Below are 23,202 nucleotides of genomic sequence, written 5' to 3' on the forward strand. Positions count from 1 at the left end.
TGATAGTCCCACATGGAGAAAACTGACTCGTTTTCATTCCTGAACGTTAGCCCCCATCTGAAATGTAGCCACCATGGTCCTCCCATGCTTTTCCTCTTTCTCTGACACAATACAGATTTTATGGAAGAGACTGACTATTCTGTTTCTAAGTCCTGCAGGTGTACACCATCTTGCCAGAATCCTCTGGGTCAAGTAAAGAAAATTGTCAATGTAATATGATATCTTGACAACGGACTCAGAATCCTTATAACTAAGGAATAATTACTTAAGTATTTTCAACAGTCTTCCAAATTGGCCCATTTTTCTTATTATTGGCTTCTGCAAAGTTCATGCTTTTTTTTCATAGTATTATAACACATCTGTAACCTTAAAATATTAATGTCTCATGTGCAAGTGGTTATGTTTCAGAAAGGAATGTGGAAACTTGTTCTAGAAGTATTAAATGCAGTTAGGTTTCTATACTAATATGGATTTAAAGTTATTTATATTTGAAAATTACTAGAGGATAACATACTTTTTTCTATAATTTTAACATCATATGGGACATATTTACAATTTTTATTTATTTTAAACCTTTTGTTATTATATACTATCTATAGTGGGATGTTTTGATATTTTCAATACAAAACATTGATCTCTTTCCAAAGGAAATAAATAGTTTTTATTGAGGAATTAAGAGTGACCACGGCCTAGGGAAAGGATTGACATTTTGTACTGTGAATACAGTTGTGTGAAAATTTAATACTCACAGAAAAAAGAAAACCATCTTCATCCCCAGATAAGCAGCAATTTGTTGGCACATTCTGATCCAGGTCCTTAATTTCCTACGAATAAAGTTTTTACTGGATTTGTTGTGGAATCAATTTCTCTAGGAATGAGGATTGGAAAGAATTAAAACAATGATCTGCTAATGTTGAGATCGAATGGACATTGTTTTGAAGGTATCAGGGGCCTAAAGAAAATGGTGTAGTTGATTATGGTGCTGGTTTCAAAACTGCAATGGGAGTATTTGATAGAACCAGACCCACAGAACCATGTGGTACTATTGGGTTAGCCAAGCGACTTGGAGGAAGAAGCTACCAAGTGTGCCTTGTGCATTAGTTATTTTTCTTGTTGCCATGTGCAAATACTTGACAAGAGGCATCTTAAGAGAGGAACGGTTTGTTTCAGCTTACAGTTTGAGAGGGTTCAGTCCATCATGGCGGGAAAGTCATGGCACCACCAGCGTAAAGCAGCTGGTCACGTTGCGTCCACCGTCAGGAAGATGAATGCCGGCTCTCTTTTTTATTCAGTTCCGGACCCCAGTAGATAGAATGGCGCCACCCACAGTCAGGGTAGGTCTTCCCACCCCAAATCACCTAAGTAGTGTGAGTGAGCTGGCTAGTACTGGTTAGCTGGGCTAGTAAACCTTAAGGTACCCCACCTGTAGCAATGTTCCAGCGCTTTCCCAGAACACCACCAGCTGGGCGCCAAGTGTTAAAAACACAGGAGGCTGTGGGGGACATTTTATTGAAAGCACCACAGGCGCTCGATGACTAGTCACACAGGTGGGCATCTCTAGAGTCCATTCCAAGCCTCAGGGAACATCACAGAAGCTGGTCCAGAAAGACTGTAAGAACCAGAGGAATGTATGAAATGTTCTACAGCAATTTGCCCTACATTGAGGCCTTACCTCCTGGAGGAGATGAGAATCAGTCAGTAAAAATCTCTCAGGTCTAACGAAGCTCCTGAAACTGGCAAGGTTCACAAGGCCCCTCTCTCAGGTTATCAGAGTGGTAATCGATTGTTGGAAGAGGAGACTCCAATAAAAAGAGCTGATTGAGATTTGTCTCCAGGGAAAAGAGATGAGGCATCCTTGCGACAGTCCGCGCTCCTCTATGTGGGAAGACCATTAGCCCTCTGGCTTGGCGTATTTTTGTCTTTTACAGGTGAGAAATCTTTCAACTGTGAATTTGGAGGCTGTGACAGACGGTTTGCCAACAGCAACGACGGCAAGAAGCACATGCATGTGCACACCTCGGATAAGCCCTGTATCTGCAAAGCGTGTGACAAATCCCACACGCCCCTGAGCGCCCTGTGCCGACACATGAAGGTTCATGAACCTCAAGGGTCCGATTCCTCCCCTGCTGCCAGTCCGGGTTATGAGTCTTCCACTCTACCTGCCATAGCTTCTGCAAACAGTAAAAGTTCCACTAAAACCCCTTCTGCAGTTCAAACTAGCACGAGCCACACCCCTGGACTTCCTCCCAATTTTACCGAATGGAACATCTGAGGACAACCACAATGCATTTTAAAAAGAAAACTGAGACCAATCAGATGGAAATGGAGTTTGAAAGCAAGAGGCCATATACAGGGCTACATCTTGTTGGCTACAATTGTCCAGGAAGATTTTGGGCAAGATCCAAAAGTAGCCATGACCTTTTCTCAGGATTAGAAAATGTTTTGGCATCTGAAGGACTTTTTTTTTTTTTTTTTTCCCCACAAAAATCTTCTCACTGCATTTTCTGCTCCTTCCTCTTGCTGTCTGTCCAACTCGTCCCTAAACTCCTTCATTTTAACACTTGTCCTGTTTCTTGAGGAAGTTATAGAAGGCTTGGTGGTGGTGGCGTTAAACTGTTGGAAATTCTTCTTCGCCTTAGTGGTGATTGTTTAAACTCTCACAGTCTTTTTTAAAAAATCAATTAGTTTGTAAACTCGCACACTCTTAAACCATGCCAAAGTTCTGTTATGTTTTGATCTTTTCTTCAATGCATTACACTTGTGAGTGTACCTTTGTCTAATGGGGTTGAAATTATTGTTCAGTATTTTTTCAGACGAGGATATAATGTTAATCTACACAGATTGTGACGTTTAGTATGCAGTTGCCTTTGTAATAACTTCTTTTTGTAAATACATATCTGTTGATGCCATATTTATCATTTGTAATTTAATTATTATTGCAAGTGCTGGTAACTGAACAATATTTATGTATAAATGTTTTCTAACAAATTCTGATGTTATATATTTTCAGGGTAGGAGCTTAAGGTGTTAGATGTGGCTCTTAAGACTGAGAGTATCTACAAAGGTGCTCCTAGGGGTTGAGTTTCCCTGCTATGGGGATTTTCAAGTAGGCTGAGTGGAATAAAACACCGGTAGATTCTAAAAGTTAACTAAACACTGTACACATTCAGTCAAAAGCAGCCCCAAGTATGTATGCCAGAGTAGTTATTATAACAACCAGATCCTCTATCAACACAGAGGTTAAGATTTCTGGTCTGTTGAGGGATCCTAGTCAGCTTGTGACCAAGTGAGACCCTTCCCTGGTGCAATCCCAGTTACCTTGGGTGATTTTGGTCTCAGTCAAGTTGCTGCTTGGGTCGTCGGGCTGCTGTTCTGATTTCTGGAGCTGGGCACTGCCTTTTCCTGCGGGGCAAACCAAGCCTGGCAACTGTGGCCCTGCAGATCAGCACCCCCGCTGCTGGAACTGCTGCTGCTTCTGGGTCTGCTGTTGTTGCCGCTCCTGGGTCTACTGCTGCTGGGGCCGCTGGTACCGGTTCCAAAGCTGCTGATGTTGCTGCCGAACTCTGCTCCTGATTGGGTCCCGCTGTCGGCTCAAGTTGACGTGGCTGGTCCCAGGACGCTGCTCTGTTCGCTGGAGCTGGGCTCAGGCGGTGGGGGAGGGGAGGGAGCCGAAGCTGCTCTGGTTGTCTCGCTGCTCCACGCGTTCTTCTACCTCATGATCTGCTCCTCCGCTGCTCGCTGCCGCTCTCCCCTCCCGTTTCCCGAGTTGCGGAGAGCGCGGTGTGAGGGAAAATCCCGCACCTGGCTTTTCCTGCGGCTGAAGCCGAGCCTGGTGGCTTTCCGGTGCACTGCCGCTGCAGCGGTTGGCGGAGCTGCCGGGGGCCACTTTTGCCAGCCTGTGCGGGCTCTGGATGCTCTGGATCTCTCCTACTTCTCCGCTGCCGCTTCAGTCTCCTATACACCTCACTTTTTAGTAAAAGTGTGTATTTTGCTGAGGTTTTTTGGTCTTTTTCTCCCCTAGGCTGCTTTGGCGTGGTACCTACACCGCCATCTTAACTGGAAGTCCCTAACAAATTCTGTACAGCTTTTGATTATAACTGCTTTAGCATTAAACAATTATTGTTTTGAAAGAAGAACACAATTTACAAGTTTTGATCCACTGACTCTTCTCTTGTTTCGTAACCTCCTCCTTCTACAAAGAGGAGGCATAAGCAAATTGAATCTTGTTTGTTGGTATTTGTAACTCACTCAGATCCCTTTTTTAATTGTTACATTATTTTTCTATTGCAGTATAGATTCCTTACAGTGTCACTTTCCGTCTGGGAAGGACCCTCCTTTCTTTATCTCTAGCTCCGATGGTTGTTTTATCTTCAAGTTTCAATGTGTTTGTCCTGGATTTTCAGCATGCAAACCAAATAATATTGGTCCATTCAGTTATGGCTATGATATCTCAATCTTATACTTCAAAGTCTGAGAAGCTGGATTTATTCATCCCTGCCTTACATTTAGAAACATAAGGTAACCTAATTAGCTTTATGTCCCTTAGTTCTTTATTACCGTACACTTGAAAACTGCAGCAGGATGCATGTCTGTCCTATTTAGAGATCACCCATCTACCTATGTATGTTTGTATCTATGACTTTATCTAATCTGCCTATCAAATCTACCTAGCTCTCTATGTTTTCAAAAGATAAATACATCTGGAAACAGTGGCCATACCAAGGCCAGTTGAACAGTTCTTACTTATGGTTCAAAGTGCTTCTTAAAAGAACCATAGTCCATTTAAATTTTGGATGGCAAAGGCTGATTTGTTTGCTGCATATAGCTCAATTTATAATTATCACAATTATTCATAACATACATATAGTGGTTTAATAACTGCAGCAGTTTTTAAATGACACTGTGGAAAGGAATACATTTGAAAAATATGTTATTTATTTATTTATTTTTTGGTTTTTCGAAGTAGGGTCTCACTTTAGCTCAGGCTGACCTGGAATTCTCTATGTATTCTCAGGGTGGCCTTGAACTCATGGAGATCCTCCTACCTCTGCCTCCCGGGTGCTGGGATTAAAGGCGTGTGCCACCATGCCTGGCCAAAAATAAGTTATGTTTAAAGTTCATTATTTGTAGGCAAAGATGTTAAGAGCATTGTTTCCATTAAAATCAATAACAATGGGGATAAAAAGAGCTAAGTGACAGTTGTTCAGGGGATTCAAGGGATGTAGGTTTCATGAGTTGTCACTCATGTTAGGATGGACATTTTGGTGATAGAGCTGCCTTTGAGTGACTCATGCTCTTGTAAGTAACCCCTTTTAAGTATATTCATGTACATAAACTCACTAGTTTATTAAGCTAAACTTGAATGAAATCATTTATTTGGTCTGTTGTTGATACCCTATTTGGGGAAAATAAACATTTGGGTCAGATGTCCCAGGAAAAGTTAACACAACCATCACAAATATGTTAATATTGAGTGATATCTGCTAATTATTTGAGGAAACTGAAGGAATTTTAATATTAACATGATTAGGCCACATAAACAAAGTTCTACAATGTTGACCTAAAATATGATTACTTTTAAGGTAGTTGAAGAAAGACATGGGTGGTTAAAATGGTTTGAGTACATCACTTGATAAATCCATTGAAATCTGCCTAAAATGAGAAATTATGAAAGGGAGTTTACAGACAATGCTCTTTAACATTCCATAGATATGGTATGCAGTTCTCTCTGAGGAGAGTGAGAAATCTGAGAAAAGTCAAGAAAGAAAAAAACAAACAAACAAACAAAAAACACAAAGGAGTCCCTCAGTGTGGTTGACTTTGAGACATGGGAACTCTGTCCATGATATCTGCTTAGAATGAGAGACCTGCCAGTAATAATTTGTGTGTGAATGAGGCTATTCTGGAGACAGGTAAAGATCATCTGGCTTGGAAAGACTTGCCCCCACTCTGGGATGGCAGAATCCTCCTCCATGCTGCTTTCACGTCCTTGTTCCTCAGCGTGTAGATGAGAGGGTTGAGCACTGGTGTGATGACGCAGTAGAAGAAGGACATGAACTTGGCCTGGGTGCTGTTGGCTGGAGGCTGAAGGTACATGTAGATGGCTGGGCCAAAGTACATGGTGACACCAGCAAGTGGGAGCTGCAGGTGCTGAGAGCCTTGCTCCTTCCCTCAGCTGAAGGTAACTTCAGCACAGCCCTAGCAATGAAGCTGTAGGAGATGAGCACCACCAGAGGAGCCACCAGTACAAAAAGAACAGCTCCCAAGACCAGAGACAGGTCATTAGCAGTGGTGTCAACACACGCCAGCTTGATCAGAGCAGGCACCTCACAGAAGAAGTGGTCCAGTGTATTTCTCCCACAGAGGGGAAGCAGGATGGTGAGTGTGGCTTGGAGCAGAGAGTTGGCCAGACCACTGGACCAGCATGCAGCTGCCAGCCACACGCATGCCCAGGGATGCATGAGGGCAGCGTAGCGGAGGGGCTGGCAGACGGCCGCGTAGCGGTCAAAGGCCATCACTGCCAGCAGGGCACACTCTGTGCAACCTGTCCAGTGGAAAAGGTAGGCCTGTGTGACGCAGCCCCAGGCAGAGATGGTCTTCTCTGGGCCCCAGAGGTTGACCAGCAGCTGTGGCACAATGGTGGAGGTGACCCAGAGGTCAAGCATGGCGAGGTTGTCCAAGAAGAAGTACATGGGTGTCTGGAGTCTGGGCTCCAGCAGGGAGAGAAGGATGATGGAGCTGTTTCCCATCAGGGTGAGGATGTGGGAGACCAGGACCACTCCAAAGAGAGGGATCTCCAGCCATGGGTGATCAGAGAAGCCAAGCAGGGCAAATGTGTTGGGGAAACTCATGTTTTGTCCTTCAATGGCCATCTCCGGTACATGTGTCTGGAAGGAAAGAGATTTTTGAAGCTCATCAAGAATTTTTCATAGCCATAACTCCATGACGCCACCCTCAAACCCACTGTATTGATGAATATAAACTTATTCAAGATCCGAGGGATGCTACTTATATTGTACAGGATAGTCATGCCACTGTACTAAACCTGAACACCTTTTGACTTCTATCCCTGGGATTACAAATGCATTTTTATGTTGGACCTGTTACTCACTTCTTAAGTTTTTTTCCCTGATTTTTATTTATTTATTACAGACAATGAGAAGTAGAGAGATTAAGAGAGAGTTAGAGAGACAGTGAAAATTGGCACACCAGGACCTCTAGCCACTGCAAATGAACTCCAGACTCAATGTGCCACCATGTCCATCTGCCCACACATTTTAATGTTGCTTGACTGTGTTGCCATATGGTTTCAAATCCTTCTCTATCATCTTTTGTAAGATTTTGAGAGAGAGAGAGAGAGAGAGAGAGAGAGAAAGGATGCTCCAGGGCCTTTCAGCTGCTGTGAATGAACTTCAGACTCGTCCGCCCCCTTGTGGGCATTTATGGCATTGCAATGCATCACTGTACTGTCTGGCTATACATCATGGGCCTGGAGGATTCCACCAGTTCTTAGGCTTCGCAAGCGAGCGCCTTAACCGCTAAGCCATCTCTCCAACCCTTTTGTAAGATTTAAAGGAAACATTGAGCAGTTCTGCAACTGGAAGTGACCACGGGGTAGGTTTCATTTCCTGAAGCTCTACTGCACTCCATTTAAAAACATTTGCACAAAGGACCACACTACGGAAGGGGCTCATTAACAGAACTAATATGGCCCCATGCAAAGGGTCTACTCCCCCAAAAGACTCTCTAAAGCATTTGAATGTTGCACATTGCCCCAAGATTCAACACAACCCACTTCAGAAAGGTGTACAGTCTAAGGGGATGTTTACCTTTGAAGCCTGACAGACTTCACTCAAATACTCAAGGTAATGGATAATTTAAAATTTTAGAATCTCTGGTGTGTGTGTTTAGTGTGAGTGTGTGCATGGAGTGTGGAGGTCAGAGCACCACCCTGTTTGCTGATCCTTGTTTCCCACCTTGTGTGAGGCAAGGTCTGTTTTTCTTTGCTCTGTATAGCTAGCTAGCCAGTCCAGAAGCTTGGTTGTTTTTCTCTCCCCACCTCACATCTTGCCACAGATATGCTGGCATTATAGACATGTGCCACCATGCCTGGCTTTATATGGATTCTGGATATCAGAACTCAGGTCGCTTGCATGTTCAGCAAGTGATTTTTTTAATCTGTAGAGTAGCCTCTCAGCACAATTTTAAATTTTATTAGTGTTTGCAGATACCTTTTCAGGCTAGATAAAATCAAATCCTACTTGGAGTAAGAAAACAACAGAGGTGATTAACTTTTTGCCCAAGGAAATGATTCCCAAGTTTGGACTGTAAGTTCTATTCAAATGGCAATAGATGGTCTTTTGTTTCTGAAATCATTCAAAAGCTGATAACTCAAAGAATATCTTAGCAAATAATTTGAAAATTACATTGTTCACAGGGACTTTAATCTACTGGAAACAAAAAACATGAAGCACGCCACAAAAAGATATATCTAAAATTTATCAAGAGACCCATTTAAAGTGGGATAAAGTCACACCTATTATTTTGCTTTGCATTCGGGTGGCACCAGGAGTCAAACAAAAGTTAAAATCTTTAAAATTGTTTATGGGACATGCTTTTGGCCTTTATGGTAGCATCTCCATTTATATTAGGAAATCAAGGTGGTATTAAATAATATTTACTGCAATTGAGTCATTTATTAATCACCTCACATAATTTTCTCTTTCCAAGTTTGAAATTGAGAGATGGCCCAGTCCATTCCTTTCATCTCCAAGGCCAGTGTTGCTGAAGCTTGGAAAGCACAAGCTCCTGATGACTAACTAACTGCAAAGTAGGAAAGACCCATATGATGTAGTGAGAGCGACTCAAAATTCACTGACGCTGACAGGAATAAAACTCTGAGAGAAAGTGAATCCCAATAGAATAAGGCTGGCCACTTTTCAGACCCTGTCTGGACCTGCAATCCACAGAAGACCTTAGTCATCTGATCCAATCTCAACAGAAGTAATCATAAAGATACGGATGCTTTTCTCTGTGCCTTTCTTCTAACCCTTCATATTCAACCTGCTTTCCCCATTGTCACACGCCCAGCTGTATGACTCCATTTATGTAATCGCACAAATCAATTTCACCCAGATGTACCGTCCAAAGTCTCCCTCTCAGGGCCATGCTGATTTTTTTATACGCCTCATTCCTGGTTGGGTCCCATCCTCAAGTTGTGGGAACACAATACGGATGGTTGACTGCAGACTGAATACTGTGTTGTAGTCACTGACCCTCCACCTGGAGTACGGTCTGCACTCTGAGATCTTATACACAGTAGATCCGTAAAGGAATGCTAGGGTTACGATCAGTGCCCCCAATAATTGCACTGGGAATCTGCCTGGGATTTAAAAGCATTATACTATATGCATAGGAACCCTAGAAATAGGCCTTTTAATTAGCAATCAGGTATCTAACTTTCCTTCCCTCTTATAGGGGAACAAAAAACATATTCCATACCATGTCAAAACCTTTCATTCCAAACCCTCTTGCATCTGTAGAAAGCATATGACCATTCTCCATGCAAAAAGGAATGAAGGGTTGATATTGACAATACATCAATGTTTATCTTCAAGATGTTAGCTAGGGGCTGGAGAGATGGCTTAGTGGCTAAGCGCTTGCCTGTGAAGCCTGAGGACCCTGGTTCGAGGCTTGATTCTCCAGGACCCATGTTAGCTAGATGCACAAGGGGGTGCATGCTTCTGGAGTTTGTTTGCAGTGGCTGGAAGCCCTGGCACGCCCATTTTCTCACTCTCTCTTGATCTGCCTCTTTATCTCTCTGTCGCTCTCACATAAACAAATAAAAAAAAATTTTAAAAAAGATGTTAGGTAGAAGTGGGAAGATATTAGGAAGTACATGGGTACTGGGGAATCAAACCCAGGCCCTTTGTCTTTGTAGGCAAGTGCCTTAATAACTGAGCTATCTCTCAAAACCAGTGTGTGTGTGTGTGTGTGTGTGTGTGTGTGTGTGTGTGTGTGTATACATACATACAGTTTTTCAAGGTAGGGTCTTGCTCTAGCCCAGGCTGACCTGGAATTCACTGTCATCTCAGGGTGGCCTCAAACTCATGGTAATTCTCCTACATCTGCCTTCCAAGTGGCACCACGCCTGGCCAGTTTTTAAAAAATATTTTATTTATTTATTTGGGTGTGTGTGTGGGGAAAGACCGATAGAAAATCATTGCTCTAGGGCATCCAGCTACTGCAAATAAATGCCAGATGCATGCACCATTCTGTACATCTGGGTTATGTGGGTACTGGGGAATTAAACCTGGGTCCTTAGGCTCTGCAGGAAAGCATCTTAGCCTCTGAGACATCTCTCCAGCCCCCAAACCAGTTTTAATATTTCACCTCCTAGAGTAGCTCAATCTCAGTGGGGAAGTGAGAGATTGTCATTTGTAACCCTTTGTTGGCTTCACTAGAGGAGAAAGTGCCATGCTAAGGTCTTTGCTGGCCACCCCTTCACATACCTTGAGGTTGAGGAAGGAAGAGGGGAAGTGGATGGAGACCTGGGTGAAAGACGTGCAGGCTCTTTAAATGGAGCCTGGGCTTTATTGGTCACCAGGCAGAATAACGGGAAGCTAGCCAGGAAAGAGGATTTGATGAGGTTGGTGAGTGTTCTCCCTCACCAATCATCCCACTTATTCCTTGGAACCCTGTATTATCTCATGCAGATAATTATTCTGGGGACTATATTTGTAGTGAGGAGCATTCTGGAGGGATTTTTGCTTATTTTAATTAATTGTCTCTAAAATCATCTTTTCCACCCAGGGAATACTCAGCAAAAAACAAATTAATCACAAGAAAGGGTTGAAATAAAATCTATGGCCTCATCACCTTCATGGGCTTCCCATTAACAATGAGCTCAGAGGTAGCATGGTGTCCACTACTGCGAAGCCGTGCTCAGAAATTGCTTGGTAAATCACATGTGTGAGGCGGTATACTTTACACATTTAACACACATCTGTTGTGTAGCACCTTGAGAAGTTCTTTGCACATTAACACATCTGTTCTGTAGCATTACATTTCCTAATATGATATTTCTTGAAGTGCACATCTGCACGTTTGGTGCACCTTTCTGATGTCGCTTTCGTTGCTGTCCTTCTAGATGAGGCGAAGCTGCTTGGCTCTGGTTTGGATCACCTCCCTGGCTGCCATGACTACTTCAACCAGGTGGTGAGCTCATGTCAGCCCACTTGCAGTAGAATGATCACGAACTTTTCTAGTTCATTCTCAACCCACACCTTAAATACATCTACAGTCTCCTTCTACACTCTCCCTATTTCCTTGAATCATAATGCAGATTTTAATTACAAAAGAAGTCATTAGATTCCCATAGTCTGCAAGCTTATACCACCTTACAGAAGAATTCTTTGGATCGTCTTCAGGTGGCTAGTTGTTGTAGAGAAAGTTGAGGCTTAAATAGTAGCGGTTCATAGAAGTGATTAAACAAGGCAGTCCACCACACAGCAGAACTTCAAAACCTACAAAACAAACTGGAGCCTTTTAGTCTGTTTAATCAACATTTTGTCTTTTTTAACTTTTTGAAAATTTTTATTAAAAAAACAAAAAAAAAAACAAACCTCACAGAAACACAGCCTTTCCCACTTCAGTATGCTGCATGTTTCATTTTCTGGTTTGTTCAATACTTTAAAGCCCAAGAATGCCTCTGCTTAGAATTGTCCAGGGGCTTGAAACATCCTAGCTTTTGGCAAGCAGGCAGGAGACCCAACAGAAATCAAAGTTGGAACAAGGCTGATGAATTGCAGGGCACATCTGTAAACATATCACACATCTGAAAATTATAATTATCAGTAAAAATGATACAGTTTACAGGTGAAATGAAACTATATGAAAGTCTCTAAACCTAGATTGATATAATAAGTATACATATTAATAAGTTATATAAATAACAAGTATATATATATATATATATATATATATATATATATATATATATATGCTTTTTTACATCAAGTAGAATTAACAATTAATGCCTATACTTTCAAAAAATTCTAAACAGGGCAGAAATTCAGAAGACAAAACAATTTTCTCTATGGTGAATTCAACAACTCCTTCCATGAACTATTTGTTAAAAACCTCAAATAATTAAGACAAGAAAATCTATCCATGCTAGTCATTCAAAACTGGGCATAATAGAACAGAAAAAGCAGCTGTTTTCCCCCAAAATGCACCCAAAGAATTCTGTTGGAAGACTGCAACTCTATATAAGTATCCTGCTATTTTAATCTATATTTGACACGCACGGATAAACTCATTTTTGTGTGTCTGCATGTATGCACATGCATGTGTGTATTTGTGTGATGTGATGTATTACTGTCATACCACAGAACTTATGCCACTAACATCACCCAGTCTTAAATTGGACCCTTAATTTCTGTGTGTGTACACACACACACACACACACACGCACACGCACACGCACACGCACACGCACACGCACACACGCAATTTCAGGTTGCTATATGCAAGTGCAGTGCCACAGGATGGTAGCATGATGATTGCACAGAGATAATGCTCTTCTCTGAACCAAATAAGAATCCCATAGTTTCACATTATTTTCCTTAAACACCCATTTTGCTCTAATAATACAATATATTAAGACATAATTAGGAATGAAAAGCTCAGAAGTATAATTTGCATGAAAACATCCCTAATAGGCAGTGTTCATCTCCTCATTGACTTAAAATTTTAAGTTCTCGTGGGTTTTTCCTTCTCTTTTTATTTTTGTTTTTAGTTTTTCAAGGTAGATTTTCCCTCTAGCCCAGTGATTCTACTGCTGCATTGACGATCCAGGTGCCTGTTTTAACAGTCAGCTTCAGGCCAATGTCCACAACCCGCTGGTTGTCAATGAGGACCCTGGGAATGGAGTTGGTATCTTCATCAGGACTGCGGGTCTTTAAAGATACGTCTCTTTCTCCATAATTATCTTTTATTTATTTATTTATTTATTTATTTATTTATTTATTTATTTATTTATTTATTGCCCGTTTTCCTCTCCAGTGTTTTCTGGTGGTGATGGAGGGTGTGTTTCTGTTCAAGTTTTGGTGGCTTTGGGTGGGCCTTGGGGCTGCTCCAGGCTCCACGCTGCAGGTGTTGGTGAGGGTGGTGGTGGCTGTGGTTGTAGGAATAATGGTGGTGATTGGTATGGCTGCTGCTGCTGCTCCTGAGGATGGTGGTGAGGATGTTGAGCTACGCTGGGCGCTGTGGCTGTGGCTGGCCAGGCTTCTCTTCCACTGAAAGCAGCTGGGACTCCATGGCTGAGGTTGCTAGCTGCTGCACTGTCAGATTCTGAAGAATGTTTGGGTAGAATGTTCTGTAAATGTCTGTTAAATCCGTTTGATCTATGCCATTTTATTCCAATGTTACTTAGAATAATTTTGTCTGGATGATGAACTCTCTATTGGCAAAAGTGGGGTATCGAATCACTTACTGCTATTGTGTTTGGATTAATCTGTGGCTTACTATCTGGTAGTATTTATTTTATGAAATTGGGTGCACCAGATGGTGCATATATGTTTAGAATTATAATGTACTCTTGTTTTGAGGTAGGGTCTTGCTCTAGCCCAGGCTGATCTGGAATTCACTATGTAGTCTCAGGCTGGTCTTGAACTCATAGAGATCCTCCTACCTCTGCCTCCTGAGTGCTTGAAATCTAGTTTGTCTCATTTCAGAATAGCAATACCTGTGTGTTTCCTGGTTCTATCTGTTTGGAATACCTTTTTCTCGTCCTTTCATCGTAAAATGTTGTCTACTACTACTTTTGGTGTGAAGTCTATTTTTCCATATTAGAATAGCAACACATACTCATTTCCCAGGTCCACTTGTTTGTAATACTCTTTTCTTTTTTATTCCAATCTTTTCATTTTACTGTTTTGCTTGTGTTGGGGGGATATGTGTGCGTGTGCGTGCGTGTGCGTGCATGTGTGTGCGTGTGCGTGTGTGTGTGCATACATGTGTGTGTGTGTGTGTGCACACCCCAGCATCCCGCATGCTCACCTGTAGCAGGTGTTGCTTATCTGTCAGGGTTGGAGTGGAATTTTGGGTGAACTACTCCCTCTGCTTCCACCTGGTCTTGTTTCAAGCTGGAGTTTCCTTTAACTAATTCCAGGGAAAGATTCTCTGGTCTCTGCTCTCTGGGGGACTAGGGTTACAGGCATGTTGTGCCTATGGCAAGTCTCAGTCAGACAGTTTTAGACTCCAAAATTGCCCAACAATTAGGGAAGTACTGGTTCAACTTCTCCTACCTTGGTTCCTGCACAAGATCATCTGGTGGCCATGATGAAGAGCCCCGTTTTCTTCTGGAAAGCTTCTCATGTGCCCCTGCAGGAGTTATGCATCTCTCCAAATTGTTTTTTTTTTTTTTTTTCTGAAGTGTTGGGGAGAGACCAAGATCCTGTGGAGAGGGCCACCCAAAGATGGGAAGGGTCGTGTGTCCCCCATTTTACTGAAATGGACAGTGTCTCTCCCCAAATACAGAAATTTCAGAAAGAGCTTATTGGAAATCTCCACCTCTCTGATTAAGGAGACTTAGAGACTCTGAGTGCTGAGAGTGAAGCAGTTTATTTTCATTCTTGCAAGGTTGGGCACAGCATGGAAAAAATGGTGCATCTGAGCACAGAAAGTAATCTTTACGGTCTCTGAACATGTGTCCCTTCTCCCTTTTCCTCTTGGCTGAGTACTTGCAGGAGGTACAGCCCCCGTGTTCTGATGCTAACCCTACCCTAGCCCTGTATTCTTACTGTATTTTCAAGTACAGAGACTTCAGAAGATAGAAATTTCTAGTCAAAAGAGACTCCCTGGTTACCAGAGCAGTTGATTTTGAGAGATGAGAATTTTTTTTTTTTCCTTCTCATCTATCTGTTTGGTAAAGCAGACTTGCCAGAACATATCGATTTTTGGCACATTGCTGGCCCCGAAGACAGGTAGAGATTATCTGGCTTTGAAAGACTTCCTCCCATCTTGGGTTAGGAGGATCCTCCTCCATGCTGCCTTCACATCCTTGTTCCTCAGCGTGTAGATGAGAGGGTTGAGCACTGGTGTGATGACGCAGTAGAAGAAGGACATGAACTTGGCCTGGGTGCTGTTGGCTGGAGGCTGAAGGTACATGTAGATGGCTGGGCCATAGAACAGTGTGACGACCAGCAAGTGGGAGCTGCAGGTGCTGAATGCCTTGCTCCTTCCCGCAGCTGAAGGTAACTTCAGCACAGCCCTAGCAATGAAGCTGTAGGACATGAGCACCACCAGAGGAGCCACTATTCCAAAGGGAATGGCTCCCATGGCCAGGGCCAGGTCATTAGCAGTGGTATCACCACAGGCCAGCTTGATCAGAGCAGGCACCTCACAGAAGAAGTGGTCCAGTGTATTTCTCCCACAGAGGGGAAGCAGGATGGTGAGTGTGGCTTGGAGCAGAGAGTTGGCCAGGCCACTGGACCAGCATGCAGCTGCCAGCCACACGCATGCCCAGGGATGCATGAGGGCAGCGTAGCGGAGGGGCTGGCAGACGGCCGCGTAGCGATCAAAGGCCATCACTGCCAGCAGTGCGCACTCTGTGCTGCCTGCCCAGCTGAAAATATAGACCTGTGTGACGCAGCCCCAGGCAGAGATGGTCTTCTCTGGGCCCAAGAGGTTTGTGAGCAACTGGGGCACAATGGTGGAGGTGACACAGAGGTCGATCATGGAGAGGTTGTCTAGGAAGAAGTACATGGGTGTCTGGAGTCTGGGCTCCAGCAGGGAGAGAAGGATGATGGAGCTGTTTCCCATCAGGGTGAGGATGTGGGAGACCAGGACCACTCCAGAGAGGGGGATCTCCAGCCATGGGTGATCAGAGAAACCCAATAGAACAAATGTGTTGGGGAAACTCACGTTTTGTCCATCCATGATCACCTATATTTTATGTGCCTGGAAGGGAGAGACAGATTTTAAGAGTAAATAAGACTTAAACAAAATTTCAGGGGCTAGGGAAATGGCTCAGCGCTTAAGGCATTTGCCTGCAAAGCCTAAGGATCCTGATCCGATTCCCCGAACCCATGTAAGACAGACGCACAAGGGGATGCATACATCTGGAGTTCCTTTGCAGTGGCTGGAGGCTCTGGCACACCTATTCTCTTTCTCTCTCTCAAATAAACTAAGAAATTAAAAAAAATTCAATCGCTACATGGGAACAACCTCAAAACACCTGACCCATTTGTGATATATTCTCCACAACTCTTAAGTAAGTTCTCTGGTACTTGGTTGATTCTACATACTTCCTAGTAGTTAACTGTCATGGAGGGTTAGAGCTAAGGTACCCTGGGTCTTCAGAGAGCCCCATCAAGCAACTAGGAACCCGCTTATGTGGACTTCTCTGTTTCTCTCCTCCGCTATTTCCTCGTTGCAAAACCTTCCCATAGCATTCTTCCTTTCAGTCCATTCATTAAACACATTTCCTTTATGTCATATGGAAAAGGTCATGAAGTCTTAGCACCTGGGACATCTCTTTCTAGCATGTGTTTAAGGGAAATATTACCTAATGTTTCCTTCAAGTGAAGGTACATGAAAAAGCTGGGGACTCAACTGGCAACTTAGAGTGTGGTGGAAGACATTTGACAGAGGAACCAGATGCAGATGATTCTCTAAAGCTCTGCTGTCCCAAGGCCATATCCTTTGCAATTTCTAGTGTCTAAGCCTTTACCAGGGGACAGCATGACCCTGAACCTTCTCCCAATTTATGTAGCTGCTTTTTGCTTGCAACATGTTATCTGGTTAGTGCAGCCAAAGTAAACTCCTCTGAGCTACCAACTTTTCCTTCTGTAATTTTCTTTTTTGTTATTATTTATTATTTTTATTTATTTACATGGGGGGGGGGGGAGAATGGGTGTGCCAGGCCCCTCAGCATCTGCAAGCAAACTCTAACCCTTATAATTTACCCTTCCTTGTGTATGCATTTTTAGGTTCTTTGCTAATTATGGACATGAATTTGAGAATTTGAGAACCACTGCTATGTGGTTCTAAGCCTTCCTGGAGCCCAGTCTCTTAGCCCTGCAACAATATGTCCCGTGCAAGGACCCCCCCAAGACTCTTAAAACCTCCTCACTGCCCCTGCTTGGGGTTCCAACACCTCTTTCCCTTTTACTTCAGATGCCACCATTCTCTTCTGCTGATAAATCTTGGACCCAAGACACAGCAGTGTGTCTCAGTCCTCTATGCTCAAACCTCAAGCCTTACATAAATGGTGTCATGGTTTGGACAGAGTTACTATCAGGGAGGACAGCTTTCTCCTCAGGTCCTCTTTCCCCTTTCTCCTCTTCTGCCTTTGCTGTGGTCTCTCCATGTTCAACACTAGCTTCACTTCTCCTTTGGTGAACCAATCAGGTAATTGGGACACCTGCCTTCTTGGAGAACACTCAACATGGACTCAAATGGTGTTTCTTCCTGCTGGGTAGGGTTCCAAGAACTCCACTGCCTAAACCCAGTCTGAGACATGAAGCCATTTGTTCTCAGGTGTGTGTGTATGTGTGTGTGACACACACATTTGGGAGTTCTAAAGAGGTCCAAAGACATTTATGCTGCTTGTTCCTCTCCACCACATTGATTGCCAGCGCTTACAACTCTTCTCTCAGACTCTCCTCAGGAGGCATTTTGCTCTCCTGGAGCTAACTTCCCGGTCAGTTCCAGAATGAACTAGGAACTGTGATGGGTCTCATACTCCTTAATATCTTGGGGAAGAAATGAGACCAAAGGAACTGTCTCTCTTTTATTGTTGCCTAGCCATCATACACAACTTCACACAGCATCAGGAAATGGTAGTCTGTCTGTCTGTATGTTTGTCTTCACTCTGTCCTTGCTCTTCTCCTCTCTCTCTGTCTCTCTTTCAAGCCCTGGAGCCCCTCTCCTACTGGGTTCCTTCTGGTGCCTAAGAAAGTAGCTCTTACACACATTCCTCCCTTCAAAATGCTTTCTTCCATACAAAAGGCACATCACAGTCTTTCTTTCCCTCCTACTAACTATTGAGGCAATGGCCAGCCTTTCTCTCAGAGGGAGAGAACAGAGCAGCTGCTTGGTGCAGTGTTCCTTCCTGCTGTCATTAAATATCAACATTTCTACTTTAACCTGGGAAAACAATGAACAGAATGAGGGGCTCATGGCTTTTCCTGCAATTTGCCCTGAGGCTGGACTTCCAACAGCTCTACCTTTTCCAAAATGGTATGTTTTCCCCCTTCCTCACTTGATGGCATGCACCCTATCCTACCTATGCTCTAGTGGGTTTTTCTGCTTCTCACTCTCCTTGAATTCCTGGTTGGTACATAAAGATGGGTCAAGGTGAAGGTAGGGTAGGAAGGAGAGCCTCTGAGCAACTTACTTAAAGAAGAAATCGTACAATGCTACTGGGGGCTTTTGCCTCCTGTTGCTTCTCCTCAGATCTGTCTCAGCAAGGTATGCTGACCCCACTACAGTGCACCCACTGCTGAATCTTCCCAGAGGCAAAAAATTTTAAAAAAGTATTAAAAAATTGCATAAGAAGAGGAAGCGGACATCACATGCCTGAGAAGGGAGTATCATACAAGCTCCTTTAAAGACTGAAAAACAAAGTTTACTCAGATGTTTAAAAAAATACGGAATAAGGCCAGGCATGGTGGTGCACCCCTTTAATCTGAGCACTTGGGAGGCAGAGGTAGGAGGATCATCTTGAGGTCAGGGCCACCCTGAGACTACATAGTGAATTCCAGGTCAGCCTGGGCTAGAACGAGACCCTACCTCAAAAAAAAAAAAAAAACCCACAAAAAATTAAAAGATATAGGCAATACTGATAATCCCACTGACGAAGACCCTCAGTTGAGTGAGGGGAGGGGAGAGGGGACCTAAGAGTATAACTCGATGGTCATTTGAACGATATGCAACATATCCACCCAGTAAAGTTCACAATTATAAAAAATAGGGGGAAATTACATCCCCAGGAACTATCTTCCTATTTACAATGAATCAACTATCAGACAATAAAATTAAAAAATAATTAGGTAATGTTTGAGCATTACTAATATTTGTGTAGTTTTTTTTTCCCCTTGAGGGAAATAGGCATGCTTTACTAGACCTGACAGAAGAATGGAGGAACTTAATATTTGCTCAAGGACATTAATCTCAGCTTTGGACTACTGAGCTCTACTGAAAGTGACAGTGGGTCTTCCTTTGTTTCTGAAGTCATTTAAAGGGTGAGGAAAGTTTTGCAAACAACTTGGAAATTGCATTGGCCATGGAGATGTTGCTTGTCCACAAGAAAAGCAGAAATAGGAGCCATTCCTTACAAAAGGCATGTCTCAATCTGACCAAAAGACACCTTTAACATGGGCTCAAGTTACCCCTATTGCTCAGCTCTGAATTAGGGTGGTACCAGGAACCCAATGACTCATGTTAGTTCTCACTGGCATGGTGTATGTGAGATGCTTTCTAACCTGTATCATAGGTGCCTTACTCTCTAAATTTGAAAATGATGCCATAATTAAACAGCATTTGAAGAAGTTGGGTTAGATATGAACTACTTTGCACCAGTTTTCTCTCTGCAGGTTTTCACAACTTACAGATTGACCACTTCAGACCTCTACTGCCAAGGCAAGGTGTTACCCAAATCCTAGAAAGCCCAAAGACCATCTGGTGTACACTTGACTAAAAAGTAGAAGGGCTGATATGATGTACTGTTATTGACTCACACTTCACTGAAGTTTGCAGGAACGAAACCTTAGATTCATCACTGCAGAACAAACAGAACACCAGAGGAATGCACTTCCAAACATTTCTTCAGAATCTGCCTAGACCTAAGCACTCAGAGGATCTTAAGTATCTATTAAAAATAAGTACTGGGGCTGGAGAGATGGCTTAGCGGTTAAGCACTTGCCTGTGAAGCCTAAGGAACCCGGTTTGAGGCTTGATTCTCCAGGATCCACATAAGCCAGATGCACAAGTTGGTATATGCGTCTGGAGTTCATTTGCAGTGGCTGGAGGTCCTGGTGTCCCCATTCTCTCTCTTTCTCTCTGCCTCTTTCTCTCTCTGTCTGTCTGTGCTGTTGCTCTCAAATAAAAAAAAAGCAGTATCTCTGGGCTGGATCGATGGTTCAGTGGTTAAGGCACATGCCTGTGAAGTCTAAGGACCCATGTTTGAACTCTTTCCAGATCCCACGTAAGCCAGACAAGCAAAAGGTGAGGCAAGTGCAAGGTTGCACATGCCCACTAGGTGGCACAACCATCTGGAGTTCAATTTTAGTGGCGCTCTCTCTCTCTCTCTCTCTAAAAAAATTAAAAAAAAAAACAACAATAGGGGCTGGAGATATGGCTAAGCAAAACCAAAGGATCCTGGTTTGATTCTCCAGGACCCATGTAAGCCAGATGCTCAAGGGGGCACATGCATCTGGAGTTCGTTTGCAAAGGCTGGATGCCCTGGTGTGCCCATTCTTTCTCTCTTTGCCTCTTTCTCTCTCAAATAAATAAATAAAATATATTTGAGAAAATTAAAAAAATCGAACCAGCATCACTGACACAAGTGATTGTGATGGTATTAATGTTTTTGGTTTTTTTTTATTTGAGAGCGACAGACACAGAGAGAAGGACAGATAGAGGGAGAGAGAGAGAATGGGCGCGCCAGGGCTTCCAGCCACTGCAAACGAACTCCAGAAGCGTGCGCCCCCTTGTGCATCTGGCTAATGTGGGACCTGGGGAACCGAGCCTCGAACCGGGGTCCTTAGGCTTCACAGGCAAGCGCTTAACCGCTAAGCCATCTCTCCAGCCCGATATTAATGTTTTTATTGTGCATTTTTTAATCCTTCATATTGCACTTGTGTATTCCTAGTGTCAGAAGCCTGGCTAGGTGATGCCCTTTCTATATAGATAATTGTTCAAATCTCCTTAATGCTTGCTGTGTTTACCAAGCCAAACCTCACTCAGTACGGTCATTTTGATTCACTCATATGCCTTATCTGCTCCCCCCATCCTCAAGATCAGAATCTTGATGAGAAATCCTGATGGGGAATGAATACTGTACTCCCATCACTGACGCCCCATCTGAGGTGCTGCTTGCACGCTCAGATATACAGTGGTGATACTTCCTTCAGGGAGTGCCTGAATTAAGGTAGGTGCCCCTGATCATCATATTAGCAACTATCTGGGGTTTAAAGGTATAGGAATTTTACAAGCAATAATTCAAATTAGCAATCAATTAAGCATCTTTAATGACTCCTCCTTCATAAAGAGGAACAAAAAGTATTTGTTTCATTGCTAAAATTCCATGCCTTACATCAACTCAACAGGAAGCCATTGAAGAATGCATGGCTGTCCATTTTCCATGGAAAAGGAATGAAGGGTTAATGTGGGGGGTGTTATAAATTCTTTCTCCAGGTTTATATGTAGCAGTGGTTTCATGACCGTTAACTTATCATTATCTACCTCAAACATATCCTGTCTCCAGATACACTCACATTAAGTTTGAGGGTCTCAAATTGTAATGAGTCTCATTTCGACCACATTTAGTTTCTAAGACCAGAAAGATAATGTAAAATAAAGTAAAATAATCTATTAATCACATAAATACCAGCAATTATTATGAGTTATTACATGATGACTCATTTTCATAACATCCTGGTAATTTTTAAAAATTTTATTAAACATTTTAAATATTTTATTTATTTATTTGTGTGTGTGTGTGTGTGTGTGTGAGAGAGAGAGAGAGAGAGAGAGGGAGAGAATGGATGCACAAGGGCCTCTAGCCACTGCAAATGAACTCTAGAGACATGCACCACCTTGTGACCTGACTTACATGGGTACTGGGAAATCGAACTTGAGTCCTTAGGGTTTTCAAGCAAGTGCCTTAACCACTAAGCAATCATTCTAGCCCATATTAAAAAAAAAAAATTATTGACAGTATATATATATGCACATATATTATACCTTGATTATAATTTCCTCCTACCCTCTCTTTTATTCCTTCCCTTTTCCACTTCCACTGAATCCCTACTTCCCAACTAGTCTCTCTTCTATTTTGATTTGATCTTTTCCTTTTTCTTTTCTTTTCTTTCTTTCTTTTTTTTTTGTTTTTGAGGCAGGGTCTCACTCTAGTCCAGGCTGACTTGGAATTCACTGTGTAGTCTCAAGATGGCCTTCAACTCAAGATGATCCTCCTACCTCTGCTTCCTGAGTGCTGGGATTAAAGGTGTGCGCCACCACGCCTGGCTGATTTGACCATTTTTTCCCCCCTACTTTGCAGGACTTGAGTAGGTAGCATCACCCACTATGAGGTTGTGAGCACCACAGCCCTGGCCAGGCTTTTGCATGACAAGATAATAACAGGACAAGGAGGACACCACCAGCAAGAAGGAAAAGATATTTAATCAGCATGTTCCCACACTGCTTGCTGGGGGGTAATTTCCAGTCTTTGGTGCTCTAGTTACTCCTCTTTGGCTCCGGAATAAACTGTCCTTTGTTTCATTTGAGGTCACTCTCAGGCCTCCCCTCCGCCGTCTGAGCACTTTGGGATCTTGATCTGTGATTAATTTTCCCTGGTTTCTTTAACACCTAACTTTGTCAGGACAACTACTTCAAAACGCTTCCTGGCGTGACTTGGATTGTCACACCAATTACCTTCTATAACATCAGTCTACTTCTCCGATTGCTACATATAAACGTTCATGTTAAGATGAAGTCATCTGCTACTCTAAGACACTTGCAGTCATTGATGTCTGGGTTCACTTGCACATGGCATTTTTTTCTCCTGTAATCCATACTTTTGTTGGATTTCTTTTCTGTAACGCTACATAGCATTATATATTGGGTCAAATCTTGTGGTTTTTTTTTTTTTTTCTTTCCTGAAGACGCTTGTACATACAATCATGAAATATGAGATGACAGAAATTTTGGAGATTTGTTAACTTATAAATTTTTCATAATATATTGTGTGATAACACCTGGAGATTTAGTGAGTCTTGAAATGTTAGTGCCTTCTTTTAGAGCTTTTGAGTTTTGGCTTTTGAAATTGACACTTTATTTGCTACTTGGACATAGAAATATAGAAATGGTCTCTTCTCTCTCTCTCTCTCTCTGCTTGCAAATAAATAATTTGAAAAAGGGGGGCTAGAGAGATGGCTTAGCAGTTAAGGTGTCTGCCTGCAAAGCCAAAGGACC

General features: G+C 42.8%; 1 protein-coding gene and 1 pseudogene across 1 annotated transcript; both read right to left on the reverse strand.

The window, feature by feature from the left end:
* Positions 1-5,919: 5,919 nt before the first annotated feature.
* On the reverse strand, positions 5,920-6,872 carry LOC101610136 (annotated as a pseudogene).
* An 8,122-nt stretch (positions 6,873-14,994) lies between these two features.
* LOC101610425 (olfactory receptor 2G6-like) lies at positions 14,995-15,942 on the reverse strand. Its single transcript, XM_012948513.2, has one exon. It carries the CDS (start codon positions 15,940-15,942, stop codon positions 14,995-14,997), a length of 948 nt encoding a protein of 315 aa, XP_012803967.2.
* Between the last annotated feature and the right edge of the window lie 7,260 nt (positions 15,943-23,202).

This window comes from Jaculus jaculus, chromosome 6 (assembly GCF_020740685.1).
Source record: "Jaculus jaculus isolate mJacJac1 chromosome 6, mJacJac1.mat.Y.cur, whole genome shotgun sequence".
In the NCBI taxonomy this organism is placed as follows: domain Eukaryota; kingdom Metazoa; phylum Chordata; class Mammalia; order Rodentia; family Dipodidae; genus Jaculus; species Jaculus jaculus.